General features: G+C 31.0%; 1 protein-coding gene and 2 long non-coding RNA genes across 5 annotated transcripts; 2 read left to right on the forward strand and 1 right to left on the reverse strand.

Moving 5' to 3' along the window:
• Nucleotides 1-2,566: 2,566 nt before the first annotated feature.
• Nucleotides 2,567-3,206, reverse strand: LOC136221913 (uncharacterized). Its single transcript, XR_010685375.1, has 2 exons — nt 2,907-3,206; nt 2,567-2,827 (listed from the first exon to the last, which is right to left on the reverse strand). It is a non-coding gene; the product is annotated as an uncharacterized lncRNA (long non-coding RNA).
• Nucleotides 3,207-3,489: 283 nt separating this feature from the next.
• LOC136221912 (uncharacterized) lies at nt 3,490-6,289 on the forward strand. Of its 3 annotated transcripts, XR_010685373.1 has the most exons (6): nt 3,490-3,613; nt 4,066-4,136; nt 4,219-4,500; nt 4,648-4,712; nt 5,039-5,126; nt 5,911-6,289. It is a non-coding gene; the product is annotated as an uncharacterized lncRNA (long non-coding RNA). The 3 variants fall into 3 exon arrangements; XR_010685372.1 differs by having other exon boundaries at nt 4,648-5,126; XR_010685374.1 differs by lacking the exon at nt 5,039-5,126.
• Nucleotides 6,290-11,831: 5,542 nt separating this feature from the next.
• LOC136223772 (perakine reductase-like) lies at nt 11,832-20,216 on the forward strand. Its single transcript, XM_066011932.1, has 9 exons — nt 11,832-12,196; nt 15,126-15,210; nt 15,345-15,467; nt 16,875-16,939; nt 17,034-17,122; nt 17,844-17,923; nt 18,077-18,185; nt 19,657-19,776; nt 19,901-20,216. Exons 1-9 carry the CDS (start codon nt 11,881-11,883, stop codon nt 20,087-20,089), a joined length of 1,176 nt encoding a protein of 391 aa, XP_065868004.1. The 5' UTR covers nt 11,832-11,880; the 3' UTR covers nt 20,090-20,216.

Raw genomic sequence — 20,216 nt, forward strand, 5'->3', positions numbered from 1 at the left:
GCGAGTAGTTGCCTGGATTGCTATGTGGTGTCATGCGACTACTCTGACCCACCCGAATTGTCTCTCGAGACGACGCGGAAGCGTAGATATGGCAGGAATAGTTGATGGTTGTGTCGAGGTGACAACGGGTTCTGGAGGGGCAGCCGCCACGGCGGTATTGTGATCAGCGATTGCAGTTAATAAACCAATCATTCGATCTCCAGCCGCTTGGCTCATATTCGTAGCCAAGACCTGTCCTGCCATTTGCACGAACTCACTATTCGACATCTCCATCTCAGTTTGCACTTGGACCTCCAATAATGGACTCAACTGTCCTGAAGGATTCGACGAGCTGGGTATCACAGGCTGTGTACTCGCAGGCTGCGAACTCATGGTCTGTGGACCTCTTGAGTTCATACTAGTTGATCTGGTTGTAACTCCGGTTGTTCGTGATGGTTCTGACATGTTCCTGGTGTACCTTTAACCAGATGTTGGTAAAAAAGGTCCACGCTCACCGCACCAATTGATAACTTGCAGAATTTGATTGGATGATTCTCGTAGTAATAACCTGCAAAACAAAACCGGAGACAGGATCTCCGGGAAAACTCTCCGACGATCAAGTCAGTTTTATATGGAATTTAGTAAATCGATAGTCGTGTATATAGGAAAAGATGTGAAAAAACTACCTCTCTCCTAGCTTCCTTATTTCTTTTATAAGCACCTTTAGGTAACCGCCTTCGGCGGTTACTCCTCCTGTGCCACGTCCCCCACGTAGTCATATACGTGGTCCCTTATAACCGTTTCTCTGAATGGGTGGTTTTAGTGTATTTATTAGGATTCCGGGCTTTCCTTTATTAGGAGCCCATTCAACTTGAACCATGGGCTTAAGTTATCGCCGGTTGGGCCCGTGTTTTGGATTCGGCCCAGTTGGCTTCGCGAATCATCAATACTAATTCAAAAATGACATTAAATATTTACAAATATTACTATATTCTCTTATATAATTAAAAGTCGTTAATGTAAAATTACATGTGATTCGCAAACATAACACGAAATCGACGTTAACACCTGATTAGATTAGCATAATTATGACAGGAAAGTTTTTGGGTTAAGTTAGGGTTAATTCATTTAACACTAATCCGAAAATTGACATGACACGAATATGATAATTGTCACCTCTATTTTTACATATGGCATAATAGCCCCATGGCAACAAAATAAAATAATTATATTTTTATTTACTTAATTTAAAATGATTGAAAGTGTTATTTGGTAGATAACAAATATATTTTTTATTTTATTTTTTTCTGTCATGTATACGTAAAAATAAGTTCTTTGTAATGTGGTTGTCGTATTACTATTCAGGAGAGTTTTTTGATCTGAATTGATCGGAATGAGATAAAATGAAAGTTCCAGTGATTTTTATGGAACTTACCACAAACTTATTGACCCATCGGTGCAATTTAGCCACTTGTTAAGGCCTTCATTGGGAAAACTACCGAAATGGTGCCAAAATTTGACACATAGTCTTAAGGCTTTTAGGAAAGTATCAATATAGATTTCATGTATAAAATAGCGGTAATGTAGGCTTAACGTTTAAAAAAGAGTACCAAATTAGGTCTCGATAATGAAATGTGACACGCCATTCATATTACTCCATTAAGTTCGGAATTTCCTCTCCACAGACAATTTGACAAAACTTAACGGAGTAATATGAATGATGTTCAGCGTTCCGTTATCGATGCCTAAATTTGTACTTTTTTTAAAACGTTAAGTCTATACTGATGTTATTTTATACGTGGAAGCTAAATTGAAATCATAAACTTATTTTGATACCTTATCTCATATAAGGTTGATTTTCTTTCAAAATCAATGGTTCTTAGATATACAACACTTAAAATAGACATGCAAGTAATAATAACAATTAGAGATAAGGTGCAAAAACGCTTCTAACATTGACAATCAAGAGCAATTTTATTGATAACGTCTAAATGATGTAGTTTTATCACCAATATTGTCAATTAAGAGCAATTTTATCATTGATAAGTTTGGTCAATGTGAGAAATAATTTATCAAACTGTGTCTTCTCAGTCATGGATTTTGATATCGCCACATCATACATACGTCATTTTATCACTCATCAATAACATATCACATACACGTTAATTTTATATATATATATATATATATATATATATATATATATTTATATTTATATATATATATTGTGTTCTGTACGAGTTGAACCAAACAAATTCAAATATTTATCGATTTAAAAAATATTAATTTTTAATGTAGTTATGTAATTATAAAAATGTAAAATTAATTATTTTAAAATTAATTAATATATGACTGATGAAGAATACGGAAATAAAATATCCATCTTTTTTTATTTATTAATTAAAATATCCATCTTTTTATTAATATCCATCTTTTTTTATTGATATATGAAATTTACTCAACTTGCTAAAAGTTAAGGGTAAAATTTTGATTACCAATATCTATCTATCTATATGGGATTTTATATAGGGGTCCGGGATTTCTAACTCACCTCAAGAACCTCCCATACATTGATAGACACGTGGTATTATAAATTTCACATATTAATTAAAAATATGATTAATTATACACCAAAGAAAATTCCATCAGTTTCATTCTCCTCCGTTTGAGTGCCGCCGCTCTCTGTCTCCCGGTTGTCACTGCCGTCTATTTCCGCTACCGGTCACCGCTCTCAATTGCAGTCATGATAATGTTCAAAAGAGTTGGAGAGCTCTGCTTCCAACTTGTGTTTCTCCTTCAATCTCTAAATTTCAAATCTTACTTTAATTTTAGGAATCTAATTCCTACTCTGTTATAGCCAAAAATACAAAAATAAAAAATCAATCACTTCTTTTTCTTCTTAAGAACAAAGATTTAAACAACTTCACCTTAATAACTTGAAAATTGAATCAATTCCTCAAAACCTGCACAACTTCATTCTACAGAACTTTTCCATTACTCAAAATCTGCTTCAACATCCATTTTCTCACTCTATCATAAGTAGGCGATCTTTCTATGTCTTACCACCGGAGCTCCGCCGCCTCATCATCTGTCCGTAGCCTTAAACTCTATTAAAACATATTTTGTGCCTTAAACATATTACGCCTCATCATCGGTAGAACCTGGCACTTGATCGGCTACCGATGTAATGGAGAAGAGCAACAATGAAGGTGGAGCTGGAGGTGGAGTTGATCGGTGGAGGTGGAGTTGATCGGTGGTGTTTTTAATTTGGGCTTTATGAATTAAAGAAGAAAATGATTTTAGTTAACAGGTGGCTTAAATTAGTGGTACACGTGTCTATTGATATATGGGAGGTCCGTGAGGTGAGTTGGAAATCCCGAACCCCTATATAAAATCCCCTATCTATATACTTTACAAACTGTTGACATGGCATCTTAAGATTTTTTTGAGGAATTTTTATTTATTTAATTTTCTTATTTTGAACGGTTTCTCCTCAAAACTGTTTTTCATACTATTCTCATTTCGCTCCCTCTACTCCTCCCCTTAACTGCTTCAGTCTCCCTCCCTTCCAATAACCGTACACTATCTCAAAACTGCTCTCCAGACTATATTTAGCTCCCTCCCTTTCTACGAGGTAAGCATTATCATTCAACTTTAACTTTCTTTTGATTTTCCTTAAAAATTGGACTCCTTTATGTGTTCTCTTAGAAGTTTATGGGTTGAATTGAATGGTTCCAGCCATGTTAGATTTTCCTTTTCTTGGGTTTTCACTTTCTGCTTATTTCTTTTTTCTTTTGGGCTTCATTTCTGTTTCGGTTTTTTTAATTCGGAGATCTCTCCTCTCCATCTCACACATTTTTTCCAATTCAATGACTTTATCTAGAGGTGTTTTTGATTGGGATTGTTTATGCATTCTCTTTTGATTTCTTTTATCTTCCTACCCTCTTTGTGACGATTTCATGGGGAGCTGTTGGTGAATCCTAATGTATTCTCTCTATAATATTTCAATTTCATTGATTTTCCTATTAGAGTTGTCATCATGTGATTTGTTGCTATATTTGTCTGTCTTCGTTTCTATTTTTGCAGAAGAAGGTGTTTGACGCCATCTACCAGATTGCAGATATTCCTTCCTTAAGTGGGCAGAAAGAAAAATTATTGTAAGACATAACATTCTTTTTCTCTTTACAACTTTAGAAGTATTTGTGGTGAATGTTTCTGAAATTTTAGCATTTGATGCAGAAACTTATTGCGAAGACAGAGAAACAACCAAACCTCACAATTGATGTCCTTATCTCTGTCGTAGTGTTTTGTTCACTGTTCTTCTTAAGATTCTCTTTGGTGGGAAGAAGATCCTAGCAGTGGACATATTAGATTTATGCATAACTGAGTTTTAGGATGCTTCATATGGTGTTCCCTTCTAAGCAAGGGATCAACCGTGCAATGCAGAGTTGCGGAGATTTGTTTTTCATGTATTCTTCAAGTTTTGGATGTCAGTGCTCGTGATGCCGACCCAATTTACAGGTAACTTTTGACTCCTTATCTTTATAGTTTAAAGTTGGTGTTATAGCATTAGGGACTTACAGTCATTACTCCAAATCATTTGCTGAGCCTCTCATTTGTAGTATGTATTCAAAGTTTTGTGTTGGTGCTCTTGTGAGCCATTTGCAGATGAAAGATCTATATTTGCAGGTGCAGATTCCAACTTCTCACTTGCTGAAATACTAGGCCAAAGGGTTAGTAATGAAACTATTGCTTAGAATATAATGTTCATATGATACACAATCTTTGTCAATTAATCGGTATTTGCTTTTCATTTCAATTTGTTTTCACCAATATCTCTGACTGTTGAGTTTGATTTCATCCTCACATTTTACCTTTCACTGCTTTTCTAACTGTTTTTGATTCATAGTGTCAAAACGGGTCCAACGGCTGGGTCAATTGCATTTTTCTCATGTCTATCTTCCAGTTTATTTTAACTTTCCCCGTGTATTTGTGATTCAATTTTTTAGGTGCATCTTATTTCATAATCTTATGGTTTTGGTTTTACTTGCACGTGTAGCTTCACTTCCTTTTTAACTTTGAAATTTTGCGTGTGCAATGAACTTTGGTCCTATGCAAATGAAGAAAACTTACTCTTCTTCCTCAAGGTAAATTCAATGTGGGTTGAAGTCATTTGATTCTCTTAGGCCATCTCCAAGAGCTCTCTAGATTTAAAGAGAGCCCTTGGAATCCCATGAAATCCAGTTCCAACGGAGCTAGATCTGCTTGCGGCAAAGATGCCGCAAGCAAGTTGGCTCTTTTAAGAGCCAACTTGCTTGCGGCATCTTTGCCGCAAGCAAAGTTAGAATATTTTATTATTATTATTTTTTTTTAAATCCTTTTATTTAATCATTTTATCAATTTATGATTTTTTTTAAATCCTTTTATTTTATATAACATTTTGTTTTAAATATTTTGTTATTTTAAATATTAATTTTATGTATATTTATTTTTTGTACATTTATGTTTATTATTTAGGTATTATTTTTTAGACATATTTATGTTATTTAATTTCTGATTTTTTGTTATTTGAATTATTAATTATTGATTTTAATAATTATCATTTAATTATTTAGTTTAAAATAAAAATAGTAAATTAAAACTACTTTTGTTTTCTTCCAAAACTAAAAGATGAAAAGTGATTCTTACTTAAATTCAATGTGTTAATATATCAGATAATTTGGTTTCTTAATTGTCGAGGGCTAGAAACTGTTTTTTAATTTCTATTTTATTAATCATTATTAAAAAGTTTTTTTTTTTTTTTAGAAAACTATTAAAGAGTTTCTTTTTTTTTTTTAAACTATTAAAGATTTTCTGCCTACTTAATTTTGGTTCAATTTTGTTTTGCAATTGTGTTAAACTGATGGAGACTTCTTCAACACGTGATTGAAGCTGAACAAATTACAGGTTGTAATATTGGACAAAAAGTGTCATTCATCGACTTTCTTTGACATCGTCTGGTACGGTTCAGATTTAAGCGTAGAAAATATCCCTTGGTGTTTTGTTTCGCGATGACAATAAACAAAAATCAAGGACAACCACTTTTATCCTATTGACTTATATCTTCCACGTCCATTTTTCAGTCATGAGCAATTGTATATCGCAGTTTCAAGAGTTAAAAGTAGGACGAGATTAAAAATCTTTATTAGTGACCAGGAGTACAAACTATGAAATTGTACTCAGAATGTAAGTTTGAAAAAAGTATTTATTAAAATAGAATAATTTTATCATTAAATATAACAATATTACTCGAGTTCATTTTTTATTAGTACACGAATATAACGATTTACATCTCTGAAAATGTAAATTTCAAATAATTCTAATTTTCATTAGATTTTTTTATCATTTTTAAATTTTAAATATGTATAGCAAATTAATAATGTATTTTTTTTTTGTGAACTACGAAATTTAAATTGGTAAATGTTATTCATTACAATTTAAAATTAATTTTTTATTATAATTTTTAAATTCATTTTATCTTTTAATCACACTACAACATATAAGTTATAGCTCATCCCAATCCCGTGCATGGCACGGGTGTTCATACTAGTTCGAGATAAAACTGCATCATTTTAGACGTTAAAGAGCTAAAATTGTTCTTAATTTTCAACACTAAGAATACTTTTGCAACTTTTTCTCAAATTAATTCATAAATTGGTATACAAGACTTGTTCACAGGTCCAGGTACCAACTCGTGTCCCCTGGACTGAGTTTGGACATGAAAAATTATCCTTAGGCTCAGCCCATATATTTTTTGAACATGCATGAGATTTATAAAAATAGCACGGATCAGTCCAGTCCGGTCCGCCTATTAATATTAGTTTATTTATTTATATATTAATATTAATTTTTAAGTATAAATTTTATTTTTTATTATTAAAAACTATTCATATATATTTAAGGTAAGCTTATATAAGTTGAATTTGAGATTTGATTTTTGAGTTTCAGTCCGTCTAAATTAATACCAGATTGGGCCGGACTTAAACTGAGCATTTCTAAATAAAAGTTCACTATATTCGGTCCGAGTCCAACCCAACACATGAACATGTGTATACACAAAGCAGAATACATGCTTGACATAAATATTCTTTATAAACACCCTTATCATATTGCCTAAGAATACTACACTAACTCTAACTCATGTCCCTATGCAGTCAAAGAAGCTAAAATGCATTAGAAGCAGCGGCGGATGTAGGGGGGTCAAAGGTGGCATTTGCCCCCCCCACCCCCCTTCATCCCATTAAAAAAAAAAAAAAAAATTAAATCCAAAAATAATGGTTAAAGTGCAAAAATACCCCTAATGTTTTGAGTCAGGAGCAATTTTATATCTAATGTTAGAAGCCATGAGCAATTTTACCCCTAACGTTGATAAATTGGGTCAATTTGAGAAATAATTCATCAAATTGTCTTCTCGGTCATGAATAATAGTGTCTGAAATTGATCCAATTTATCAACGTTAGAGGTAAAATTGGTGCAAAATTACAAAATTGATATGCAATTGGTGCAAAATAAAGAAAAAAAATGACTGTCTTTTATAATAGTGTCTGAAATTGATCCAATTTATCAACGTTAGGGATAAAATTGCTCTTGGCTACAAACATTAGGGGTTAGGGGTAAAATTGCACCTGATCCAAAACGTTAGGGATATTTGATGCGTAACAACCCGAGAATCCCGGAAATGGATGATTACGAGTCGGAAACATTATAATTTACGTTTTTTATCAAAAAAAAACATGAAAATAATGCATGACAATTGAACGATTTTGCATTTTTCGTCACCAAAAATTGAACAATTTTGCATTTTTTGTCATAAAAAAATTGAACAATTTTACATTTTTTGTCTAAAAAATTTTTACATAGAATTTTGCCCCCCGCTCCCTCAAATCCTGGATTCGCCACTGATTAGAAGACCATAGTAAGAAGCGGTCCTAAGATATTATAATGGGAATATGAATAAACTGAATCTCACATCGTAAATGGAGGAAGAGTGACTGAGGCGTATTGGTAAGATGAAAATCCAATATATACAGACGCGTTTTAATATCATTGGGCCCAGTGTGTTGGATTTGGATCAAGCGGACAATATTTATATGGTGTTGGACCAAGTTAGTTACATGGCCTTTAAACTTTACACTTACTTTTATTATGTCGTCTAATCTTTGAAATTTGATATTATGACTCTTGAACTTTGCGCTTTATTAGCATAATGACCAATGTTATTAGAACCGGACCGGACATCAAACCGGATTGATGACTGGGTCACAGGTCACTTGGTCGGATCGGATGGCTCGGATGGCTCGGATTGATCAAACCGGATGACGTAATAAATAAATAAATAATATTTTTTTTTCGAAAAGATAAATAAATAATATTTATATACATTAAATATATATAATTAATCTAAAATTATTTTTATACATTATATATATCCAAAATAAATTATAAATAATTTTGGTTTGTTATTTTTTGTTAATTTGAGTCTTAAATATATAACGAATAAATTAAATTCAGAATAAATTGAAATATATCAACGTATTCTATGTCATAAGATCTTTTAAAAATATATTATAAACTCAAAACGGACAAATAATGAATAAGAAATTGATGCTCAAAGTGAACCACTGGAAATGGTTTGGAAGAAGATAAAATGGAATTAAACATTCACATCCCACATAGGAAAGAAATGAGAAACTTAACTAGTTTATAAGTAAATGAGCTTTACAAGCTTTTAATCAATTACTAGGGAAAAGGCTCTCTCACGCGTAGGGGCAGGGGTGCAATCGATTAACCATCGGGTTAGGGGCGCACACACACAACGTGGGCGACGCGAATGCCGCACCACAATAAGGTCCCATGACTTGACCCCACCTAGCCCGCCCGCCTAGTCTCGGTCCAATCTCGGGTCTCTCCGGTTATTTCAAGGCTTCCTCGCCGGTTCGATCGGTCGGACCGGACGGTCCGGTCCGAGCCTAATAACTTTGATAATGACATATTTTACCATTGACCAAGTTAAAATACTATTACTCTTAAGTCTTGTTTGGATGAGGATATTTTAAGGTAAAGTAATGTAAGTGAAGTGTATGAAATAGCTTGTTGTATTTGAATAGAAGGTAAGGTAAGTGATGGTTTAATAATAAGGTAAGGTTATATACAAAATTACTTTTATATCCAAACAATGTCTTATTTTAAAATAAAACATAGAGGGTAATTTTGGAAAAGAAAGATCTGTCACCTGCCTACCATCCAATTTGAGGTGTAAAGAAAATTAGCCAAATTTCACCTCACCTACTCTCATTTACTATTACATTCAATTACACCTCAAAACAAACAAGATTAGCTACCCTCGCTTACCCTCATTTACTTTAAAATACCTTCATCCAAACGATGCCTTAGAATGAAAAGGTGCAAGAATTAAAGTTGTTTAGAATCACATTTCTCATGACATCACAATTCTCGATTTTCCAAATAATAATTTTCGAGCTTTCTCTCTCTTAGGCTCTGTTTATTTGACGGAAAATATTATGTTTTGGAAAATATTGGATAAGAAACAATGTTTGTTGAAAAATAAAATATTTTTCGATGTTTGGCTCAGCACTGAAAAACAAGAAGAACCGGTGGATGGTTACTATTTTAAAAGGGTAAAAAGAAATGAAATAGGGTTCTAAAAGGTTAGAAAAATTAGAAAAATGGTTCAACATTTTTCTCATTTTCTTCATATATTTTTCTGTTGATTAACATAAAGTTTTTTGTTAAATTTATTTTTTCTAAGCAAGCAAACATCGAATATTTTCCAGCACAATATTTTTCGGTGAAAAATGAGGCCTTAATCAAACAACTAAATAACCTAAAAACTAAAACTTTTTAGAATATAATTTTTATCAGCTTTATAATGAAAAAATACCTACAGTTACAATTAATTTCTCCATATAAATATATTGTGGGCTTTTTGGACAAACTAATAAGTATAGGACCAGTTAGGCCCAGCCCAGCCCAGCCCATCAATAGATTTTTTTTACATACTTGACCTATAAATATACACACTCTTAGAAGTACATACAATTTACAAAGCCTAATTAACAAAATGAAAATAATTTTTATAATATTTTTTTATATATGGTAATCTATTATTATGTATAAAACAATATTATAAGAATTACTTTTTTATATATGGTAATGCATTATTATATATATATATATATATATATATATATATATATATATATATATATAACAATATTATAACAACTATTCTTTTTATATATGGTAATGTAGTATTATATATCTTTAAAAAAAAAAAGAAATAGTATCCACCTCATTTACTATAAAAGACAAATTTTGTGGACCTAAAGAAAAAAAGAAAAACAAACTGCCTTTTTAGCATTTTCTTTCCATAAACTAATATAACAACATTAGGTTAATTGCATTTTAATCCTTCAAATATAAAAAATGGAAATCCAATTTCACAAAATTTAATTTTTAAATATTAAACGCGTCCAATTTTACATGTAATTTCTCATATAGTTTTTAACTGGAATCTAATAATAACAGTACGTTAGAAAAAAATTTCAAATTAACTACTTTTTTAACATGTCTTCAAAATCAAACTGATTAAGTCAATTTGATCCGTGTTAGGATCTAGGTCATTTTTTTACATAAATGTATTAAGTGAGATTTAGTGACATGTCATTTAAACAAACATGTAGAAAATTTATTTGACGTGTCGTGTTTCTTCTATCCATATGGTTGTTATCAGAATTGGATCAAAAGATCAGCAAAAGAAATCAAATGTAAAGTTGGATGAATTTAATATTCAGAAATTTAATCATGGATGAAATAAGTAAATTGCAATAATGGTTATTAAATTTTGAGGTTGGTTTTCAAAACAAGCTTTTAACTTCATTTTATTTCAATAAAATTATTTTCATTAATTTAAACAGAAAATCACTAAATAACAACTACGTCTGCTACATATAATATAACAGCACATGGAAATCAATGTCACATGACAACTAAAAAAAATAAAAATATGCATTTATTTTTTCTGTCATGTGACAATTTCAAGAAGTTATATATTATGTAAATAATAAAGAAATAACTCCTAACAGTTATAGTTAGGAGCAATTTTACCTTTAACGTCTAAAATGGTGCAATTTTACCCTTAACGTTGGTAGTCAAGAACAATTTTACCTCTAACGTTGGCAAGTTGGGTCAACTTGGGACATTATTATAAAACACGTGTATTTTGTTCCCTATTCTGCACCAATTACATATCAGTTGGTTCTAAAATAAATATTTTATATTTTTTGTGATTTAATAATAAAATTGAAGATTAATATTTGTAAATTAGCGAAATGTTTGAATTTTTTTATCCAATTCATACCAAAAACAGTATATTTTTTATTTTTATTTTTAATTTTACGTCTAATCATATGTTTGTGATCTATTACTAATGAGTGATAAAATGACGCACATGTGAAGCGTAGATAACAAAATTCATGACCGATAAGATAGTTTGATGAATTATTTTTCAAAATTGATCCAACTTGTCAACTTTAGAGGTAAATTTGCTCTTAGCTGCCAACTTTAGGGGTAAAATTATACAATTTTATACGTTAGGAGTAAAATTACTCCTAACCGTAAACATTAATAAATTTTTGCACCTTATCCCTAAAATAAAATAAAGTTCGGTGACCTATTTAAAACACACTCCAAACTTAACTGACCATCAATGTAATTAACCCCAAAAAGATTCCATCTTCCTTCGTTATAAAAAAACACATTTGTTTTTTTAGATGATAAAAAAAACATTTCATTAACTCTTCTCTTTCTCTTCAATTTGCTTCCTCCGCCGTCCGATCAAGAATGTCATCAGCTCTAATCCGCCGTCCATTCCCTCACTTCTCCGTCCTGAAATCTAGTTCACCTCCATTTTTCCGATCATCATTAGCCGGAGCAGGTGGTGCAAGGTCAGTGATCAGGTGCTCCTCCACGACATCCACCGCCGAGTCCCGCCACGTGACGGTGGTGAACGGGAAGGATTCGCTGAAGATATGCCGAGTCATCAACGGAATGTGGCAAATGAGTGGTGGTTGGGGCTCAATTGAGACGGAGAAAGCTGTGGAGTCTATGCTCCGGTATGCCGACGCCAGACTTACCACCTTTGACATGTCCGATCACTGTAAGTAATCACATCTTTCTGAGTAAATTTCGCCAGCGGCCTATTGTCAGGGAAATGGTTACACGTGGCAACCATTGGCGGGAAGTCAGTCTATTATAGTAACGTTAACTCAACTATTTTATTTTATCATTTTGATCCTTAAACTAAAACTTCAAAATCAATTGAGACCTTAAACTATTAAAATCATCAATTAGATTCTTAAACTAAACAAAAATTATCAATTAAGTCCACATACTGTCTTAAATCAGAAACTGTGAATATTTGATATAAATTGTACTAATCTATGTGTTGATTCAAAATGGATTTGACGAATATGGTCTGAAACTGTTCAACCGAATTATATTTGATGAGGCCTCAATTGATGTTTTTGTTTAAAATAGAGATTCAGTTGATGATTTTTTTTTTTGTAGTTTAAGAATGTGATTGATGATTTTTTATAGTTTAAGGTTTTAATTGATTTTGAAACCTTAATTTAGGAAACCAAATGAGTATTATGTTTTTTATTTAAATAAAATATATATTTTTGATATAATATTATTTGGCTCCCTAAATTAAGTTGATTAAGTCATGATCTTAAACTATCAAAATCATAAATCAGGTTTGTGACATTTTAAATAAAAATTATTAATTGAGCCGAAAATTATTTGCGTTGAACAATTTCGAAACCTCTTCTCCAAATCCATTTTAAACCAATACAATAATTATTACAATCTATATTAAATAGTTACGATTTTTGATTTTACATAGAATAAAAACTTAATTAATGATTTTGATAATATAATTCACTTTAAAGCTTTAATTTGTATAGGTAAATGGTGTAAATTCCTATATTTTTTTTATCAAAATATGAAATATTTTTTTTTATCATTGGATGGTAATTTATTAACAAAAATAATGATAATTACCAATAAATTTTATTTTATTTTGATATTAATTTCATTCAAATATATCCTCAAGTCCAAATCCGGCCAAATGGATGGGCTTCGATGGGCCGAGTAGATACTTTGGGCTTATATGAGTTAGCCATTATTATTATGTTGGGTTCAGATTTATGGATATGTGATTTTTATGCGCTATTAAACCAATTAATTTTGAGTCCTCTAATCTTTTATTTGTTGGTGTATTAAATCATAATCTTTTATTTAAACATATTGAGCCCCTGATCTTTTATTTCCAGACATATTAAGCCTCTGATAACCATACATGTTAGTTTTAATAAGGCGTTGAACCTCTACTTAACAGGTTTGAGGTTCGATTCCCCATTCCGTCAAAATTTAGCCCTTATTGGTAGATAATCTGTAAATTCCACTGTAAACTCTCATCGAAGTCTGTGGTTTGCCCTGACCTTGAGAGTGGATAGACCTATCCCTACCTAAACTTTTTGTAACCAAAAACAGATAACCATAAATGTTATAGTTTTGATAAAACTCGATTACCAGAGTATTATTCATTTCACATGCATTAGAAAATTTTGTTTTTAACAGTTCGAAACAGTTTTTAATACGTGTGGTTGTAGGAAAATTATAAAAACCTTATTTCGAGTTGTAAAATATATAATTTCGAACACATATGAAATTAAGAACACGTTTTAAAGTGTATTATATATTCACAACTAATCAATTTGATAAGTGGGGGTTTAATGTAATAGAAAATAAAAGATCGGGATCAATGTGTTCAATATGTTTAAATAAAAAAAAAAACATGACTTTTTTTTTGATGAAAAAAAAAACATGACTTAATGCACAAAAAATGAAAAATCAGGTCGTGATGTTTTTTTCTTTTTTTTTTTTTTTTTTTTTTTGCTATTTTTCTTTATGAATTATTATACCATTTTGTACCTTGATCTTTTTTTTTTTGATTAAAATTTCGTACCTTGATCTTATTATATATAAATTGATTCATTTAATTAATTAATTAGGGTATGTTTGGTAAGACGTAATGGGCTTTGTAATGGAATGCTCATTACATTAAAAGCTCATTACTATGTTTGGATGCCTTTTATAGTTTTATTGGAATGTAATGGAATTCCATGATTTCAATTTTGTTCAATAAGTTTTGTAACGAGGATTACCAAAGAAATCAATAGGAATTCCCATTACATTCCAATATGTATTTCTAATTCCTTCAATCTAACCTTTTCATTTCCTCCAATTTTTTACATCACATTATTATTAATTTTTTATTATTACTATTGTTATATATATTTATATGAGTAAATAGAAATTTATTGATTATACATAGCAAAACAAACATGATAATTAGGGGTGTGCATCGGTTTGGTTTAAACTGCATACCGAACCGAGTGAATTCGGTTTTTCGGTTCGGTTTTTTTAACAATTCGGTTCGGCATCGATTTTAATTTTAAGTTTATTTCGGTATTCGGTTCGGTTCATTTTGGGTTGACAGAAAATGTAAAAACACTAAACCGCACCGAATTACACATTTTACATTTTTATATATATATATACACATATATTTGATTATACAAGTTTAATTTTTTTATATTGTTGAGATAATAACTCAATATAGATATATTTTGGAAATATTTCAATTTTTGTTGTTGTTGAGGCAAATTTAATGAGAAAATATAGTGATTTTTATTTGTTATTTGTTATTTTTAACTTAATTCGGTTTGTTCGGTTTAAACCGAACCGCATATTTCAATTCGGTTTTAATTCGGTTTTACCTATTACTTGGTTCGGTGTCGGTATGAATTATTTTGATCATTTTGGTATTCGGTTTTTTCGTTTTGGATTTGCACCGATGCACACCCCTAAGGATAATGTAATGGTAATTACATTACATCAATTGTAAAATTTTACTAACCAAACATGGTAATGTAATGGTTATTCCATTCCATTACATTACAACCTTGATTACATTACATTGCATTACAGCGTAACAAACGCATCCTTAATATATGTTGCAGATGGACCAGCCGAAGAAGTTTATGGAATTTTCATAAATCAAGTTCGTCGAGAACGCACACCTGAATTCTTGGATCAGATTAAAGGGTCAGAAACCATATATACATTAATTTTAATTATGTTTATTAATTGTATTATATTAAATGCATCCTTAGAATTAAGTTGAAATTACATTGATATATAATTAATTAAGATTTTTAAATTAATTAATTATGATGCAGACTTACAAAGTGGGTGCAAAAACCAGTTAGTGATAAGATTACAAGCAATTATGTGAGAGATTGTATCAACACTACTCTTAAGAGAATGGATGTTTCCTGCTTGGACATGCTTCAGCTTCACTGGTATAGTACATATACTTCTTTATCCGACACGTGTTGTTTTTACGAGAAAAATTGACATGTGTCGCCAAATGTATGGAGGTTCTTGAAAGGTCCCGAATCCCGATCCTTCAAATTTATTAGTTTTAAATAAGATTGCACAGATGGTTACATTTTCTATAAATAATATAAACAATTGACTCGTAGTGATTTGAGGAGCGACTAAAACATTGTATCTCCAACAATATTACTCATATTCAGTCCTTATTTATTATTTTATAATTAAAATTATTAATTATTGTTATATTTACCAATAATAAGAGGAGAGAGACTCTTCAATAATAAATTATTAATAAAAAATAAAATAAGGAAGAGACTGTTCAATAAGAAATTATTAATAAAAAAAATGAAATAAGAAAGAGACTTCTTAATAATAAATTATTATTAAAAAAATCAAATAAGAAAGAGACTAAAGCTATCTTCAACCATTTACTCTATTTTTTCTACTCCATCTTCAATTATAGAGTTACTACAGTAACATTTCTCCAACCATCTACTCCATTTATAACTCTAAAAAGAATATTTTTATCAACAAATAATATTTTATTGTTATTATATTAATTTTACATACCAATTATTATATTAAATGATATTTTTATTCTTAAATAATTATTAAATCTTATTCTAAAATTAGAGTAAGATATTTTGATACTTCATATATAAAGTATCAAAAGCCTTACTTTAAAAATAGAGTAAGGTTTTAGAGTACCATTAGAGTTCACTTTTACTCTAAAAATAGATTATGGAGTGTGGTTGGAGATGGCCTAAGACTATAAAGAGACTCTATGAATAGAGAGGACATAGAGTAGAGACTCTTAGTGATTTGAAAAGCCATTAAGAAGTTTTTGGAGTTGATTTTTAGCTCTTTTCTCAAATTTTAATTAAAAGTCAAACTAAGAGGTTGTTGGAGATGTTTTTCTGTTGGTATCTAACGCAATATATCAGGCGTATTGTATTTTTTTTTTTTTTTTAATATGAGGTTATATTGCACTCTCTGTAATTATGTCAGTTCTAGCAACAAAATTTCTCCAATCGTGGGGGAAATTATAGTTTGGATTTTTTAAATGCACCATACATTTTGCAACACGTGTCGTTTTTCTCACAAAAAAAAAACATGTCGCAATGTATGAGGTCCTCTAAAGGACCGGTTATTGCTATAATTTCCCAAATTGCGATCTATAAACAACAATAAATTTGAATTTTAGGGTATTGATATCGCTGAATCCGAAATCAAATCATGTCACATCAATTTTTCTAAAAAGGATGTTCAATTTATTTTTATGACATGAACGGTCTAAAAATTGTGTTATCATGTTAGAAATTATTAGTTATAATTCTGAACAATTTATATATAAACTGAACTTCAAATAGGTGGGACTATTCCAATCTTGGTTATCTTGACCTTCTTAAACACCTAACAGACCTCAAAGAAGAAGGTTAGTATTTATACTAATAATATATTTTTACTGTTTTTTAATTGCTATATTAATTACTCAAATTGCATACAAATTTTTTGATAATCTGTTTCAGGTAAAATCAAGACAATTGCATTGACAAATTTTGACACTGAAAGATTGCAAATAATCCTGGAAAATGGAATTCCTATTGTCAGCAATCAGGTAAACTAATATTAAATTTCTTACACGATAATATGATTTACAGAGACAATTTAATTCATATGATCCGCTTGACACGATTATCATTTCTACTGCATTTATATTTTATAAGAATAAGGTGCAAAAATACCCACGACCAGGAGAAATTTTATCTCTAACGTCTAAAATGGTGCAATTTTGCCCCTAACATTGGCAGCCAAAACCAATTTTACCCCTAGCATTGGCAAGTTGGGTCAATTTCAGACATTATTATAGAACACGGATATCTTGTTTCTTATTCGGCACCAATTGCATATCAGTTCGTTTTAAAAAAATTCATATTTTTTTATTATTTAATAATAGAATTTGAGATTAATATTTCTAAATTCGGCGAAATATTTTGAAATATTTTTGTCTAGACAATATTTTTTTAAATGTTTTTCATATGTTTATGATCTTTTACTAATGAGTGATAAAATGACTCACGTGATATGAAGTGTAGATTATAAGATTCATGACCAAGAAAACAATTTGATGAATTATTTCTTTAATTGACCCAACTTGGCAACGTTAGGGGTAAAATTGTTTCTGACTATAAATGTTATGAGTATTTTTACACCTTATCCTTATTATATATTATTATTACATGAAATACATATAGAACATAACACGATCATGACACGTTAACCCGAATTGTTCATTTTAATATTTGTATCTAATATATATGCTATGATTTCGTAATCAGGTTCAACATTCAATTATCGACATGCGTCCGCAACAGAAAATGGCCGAGCTCTGTCGACAAACCGGAGTTAAACTCATAACGTATGTTCGATTTTTATCTATGTATTTGATTAAATTTTGCTCAGAATCAAGCCGGGTCTAATGTTATTTTTCTCAATCTAAGTTCGGTCTATTATATGCGGGCCAATCGGGTACCCGGGCCCGTTCCTAATAATATATACTTGTCAAATGCAGTTATGGAACAGTAATGGGTGGACTATTATCTGAAAAATACCTAGATACAAACTTGTCAAATTCTGCTGCTCCACCTTTGAACACTCCTTCCCTTCAAAAATACAAAAAGGTATGATATGTGAAACAGAAAATTTTAGAGTACTCCTGGTGTAATACTCCCGACCAATGAATTCACGACACATGTATATATAGTTTTTTTTTCCACTAATCATGTCCATATAGTGGGATTCAAAAATGATTTTCATTGGTCGGGAGTACTGTAAAATTTCTCATGTGAAACTCTAGTTAATGCATTTTACAATTTTAGAATATTTATGTTTGTAAAAACGACGTGTGGTACCCAGGAATGGATCTAGAGGGGTAGGGATGTAAACTGGGCGGAGCGGGGAATGCATTCTCTATCCCCCTTCCCCGACTAGTCGGGGATGCCCCATTCCTGTCCCCACGAGTTAAACGGAGACAGATTTGTCCCCATCCCCACTTACATCCCTATAGAGGGGGGCTTGAGCACCTACTGGTCGCCAGAAAATGCTAATATTCTATGAAAATTGTGGACGGATTTTTAATTTGTTTATGTAAAACATCCAAAATATCAATTTAGCACTCATAAATCACGAGAGATAGTAAATCCTGGATCTGTCACTGGTGGTACCGCCATTGTTAAAAGTTGCACCCCTTTGTTAGCCTGTCCTGTGGTTCTGCCAATGTTAAAAGTTGCATCCTCTTTTGTTAGTCTGTCTTGTGTTACCGTCATTATTAAAAGTTGCATCCTGCTTTTTCGGCCTGTTCTGTGGTTCCGCCACTGTTAAAAATTGCACCCTCCTTGTTGAGTTTCTCGTACGTCCTTGCTTACGGTAATTCATTGGCTACCTAAATTTGTTTACAGTGATTTATTGGTTTTCTAAACTTGCTTATAATGGTCATTTGTCCCTGAACTTGCTTAAAATGATATAGTTTTAATTTTTCTAAATCCTCTCTTGCTTTGTCACATGGATTTAGAGGGTTAATCATGTCATTTAAGCAAATCCAGTAGGTTTACGAGACGCTTTATAAGTTCAGTTCAGGGAGACAATCAGTTTTTTTATACCAAGTTCAGGAAGCACATGATATATCTTTTATAAACAATTTTTAATTATCTTATTTATCCACTAATCTCCTAAATTACGAGATTTTTGTCTCATTTGATTTTTAATCAATAAACCCAAATATTGCAGTAAAATAGATCTTTGTTTTCATTTTCACCCCTATTATTCCATTTCAAAATTACCCTCATTATCCTTGATTTTTCAAAAAAAAAATAAAATAAAATCTTAAAAATCGTCTTCAAAATTTATAAAAATTTCATTCTAAAAAAAATTCTCCTCTCCCCTCTTTACATTGTTCGTGTTATGTTGTCTTCTCTTTCAAAAATTACTGTCACGTGAAAATTAGAAGATAGTCATAGCAGTTTAAACAAGTTAAGAAAGCAAATAGACTGTGTCAATCAGTCATTTCTACAAATCGTGTTGTAATGTCAGAAATTTACCGTTCTAATTATTTTTCATAAAGATTAATTGTATCACAAATATGCATATTGGCAGTTTTTGGATGCTTGGGGAGGATGGAATGACTTCCAAGTTTTGCTAAGGACTCTCAAAACAATAGCCACAAAACATGGAGTCTCAATCCCAACCGTTGCAGTAAAATACATACTCAATCAGGTAACTAATCACTTTAATAAATCGTGTTGTCGGGATTTGAATTCTCAACCTCTCAACTAATTTAAGAGGCTCTCGTACCATACCAATAAATAGTCTAATTGTTTATTATCTTTGACAATTACAGCCTGAAGTGGCGGGATCGATGATCGGAGTTCGTCTAGGATTATCGGAACATATAAATGATGCAAATGCAATATTTTCTCTGGTTCTTGATGAGGAAGACATGAAAAACATAGAAGAAGTTTCCAAGAAAGGGAAAAATCTTATCAAGGAGATTGGTGATTGTGGTGATGAATATAGGCAGTCCAAATGATTTATTACATCAAGTGATGTTATTATCATCCTTTGGGAATTTAATAAATTTAAGACAAAACAAGTTATTGCTTTTTTTTTTTTTTAAAAAACTTTTAGTTAATTGAGGGAATATGAACTAGCTAGTT

This window comes from Euphorbia lathyris, chromosome 3 (assembly GCF_963576675.1).
Source record: "Euphorbia lathyris chromosome 3, ddEupLath1.1, whole genome shotgun sequence".
Classification (NCBI taxonomy): Eukaryota; Viridiplantae; Streptophyta; class Magnoliopsida; order Malpighiales; family Euphorbiaceae; genus Euphorbia; species Euphorbia lathyris.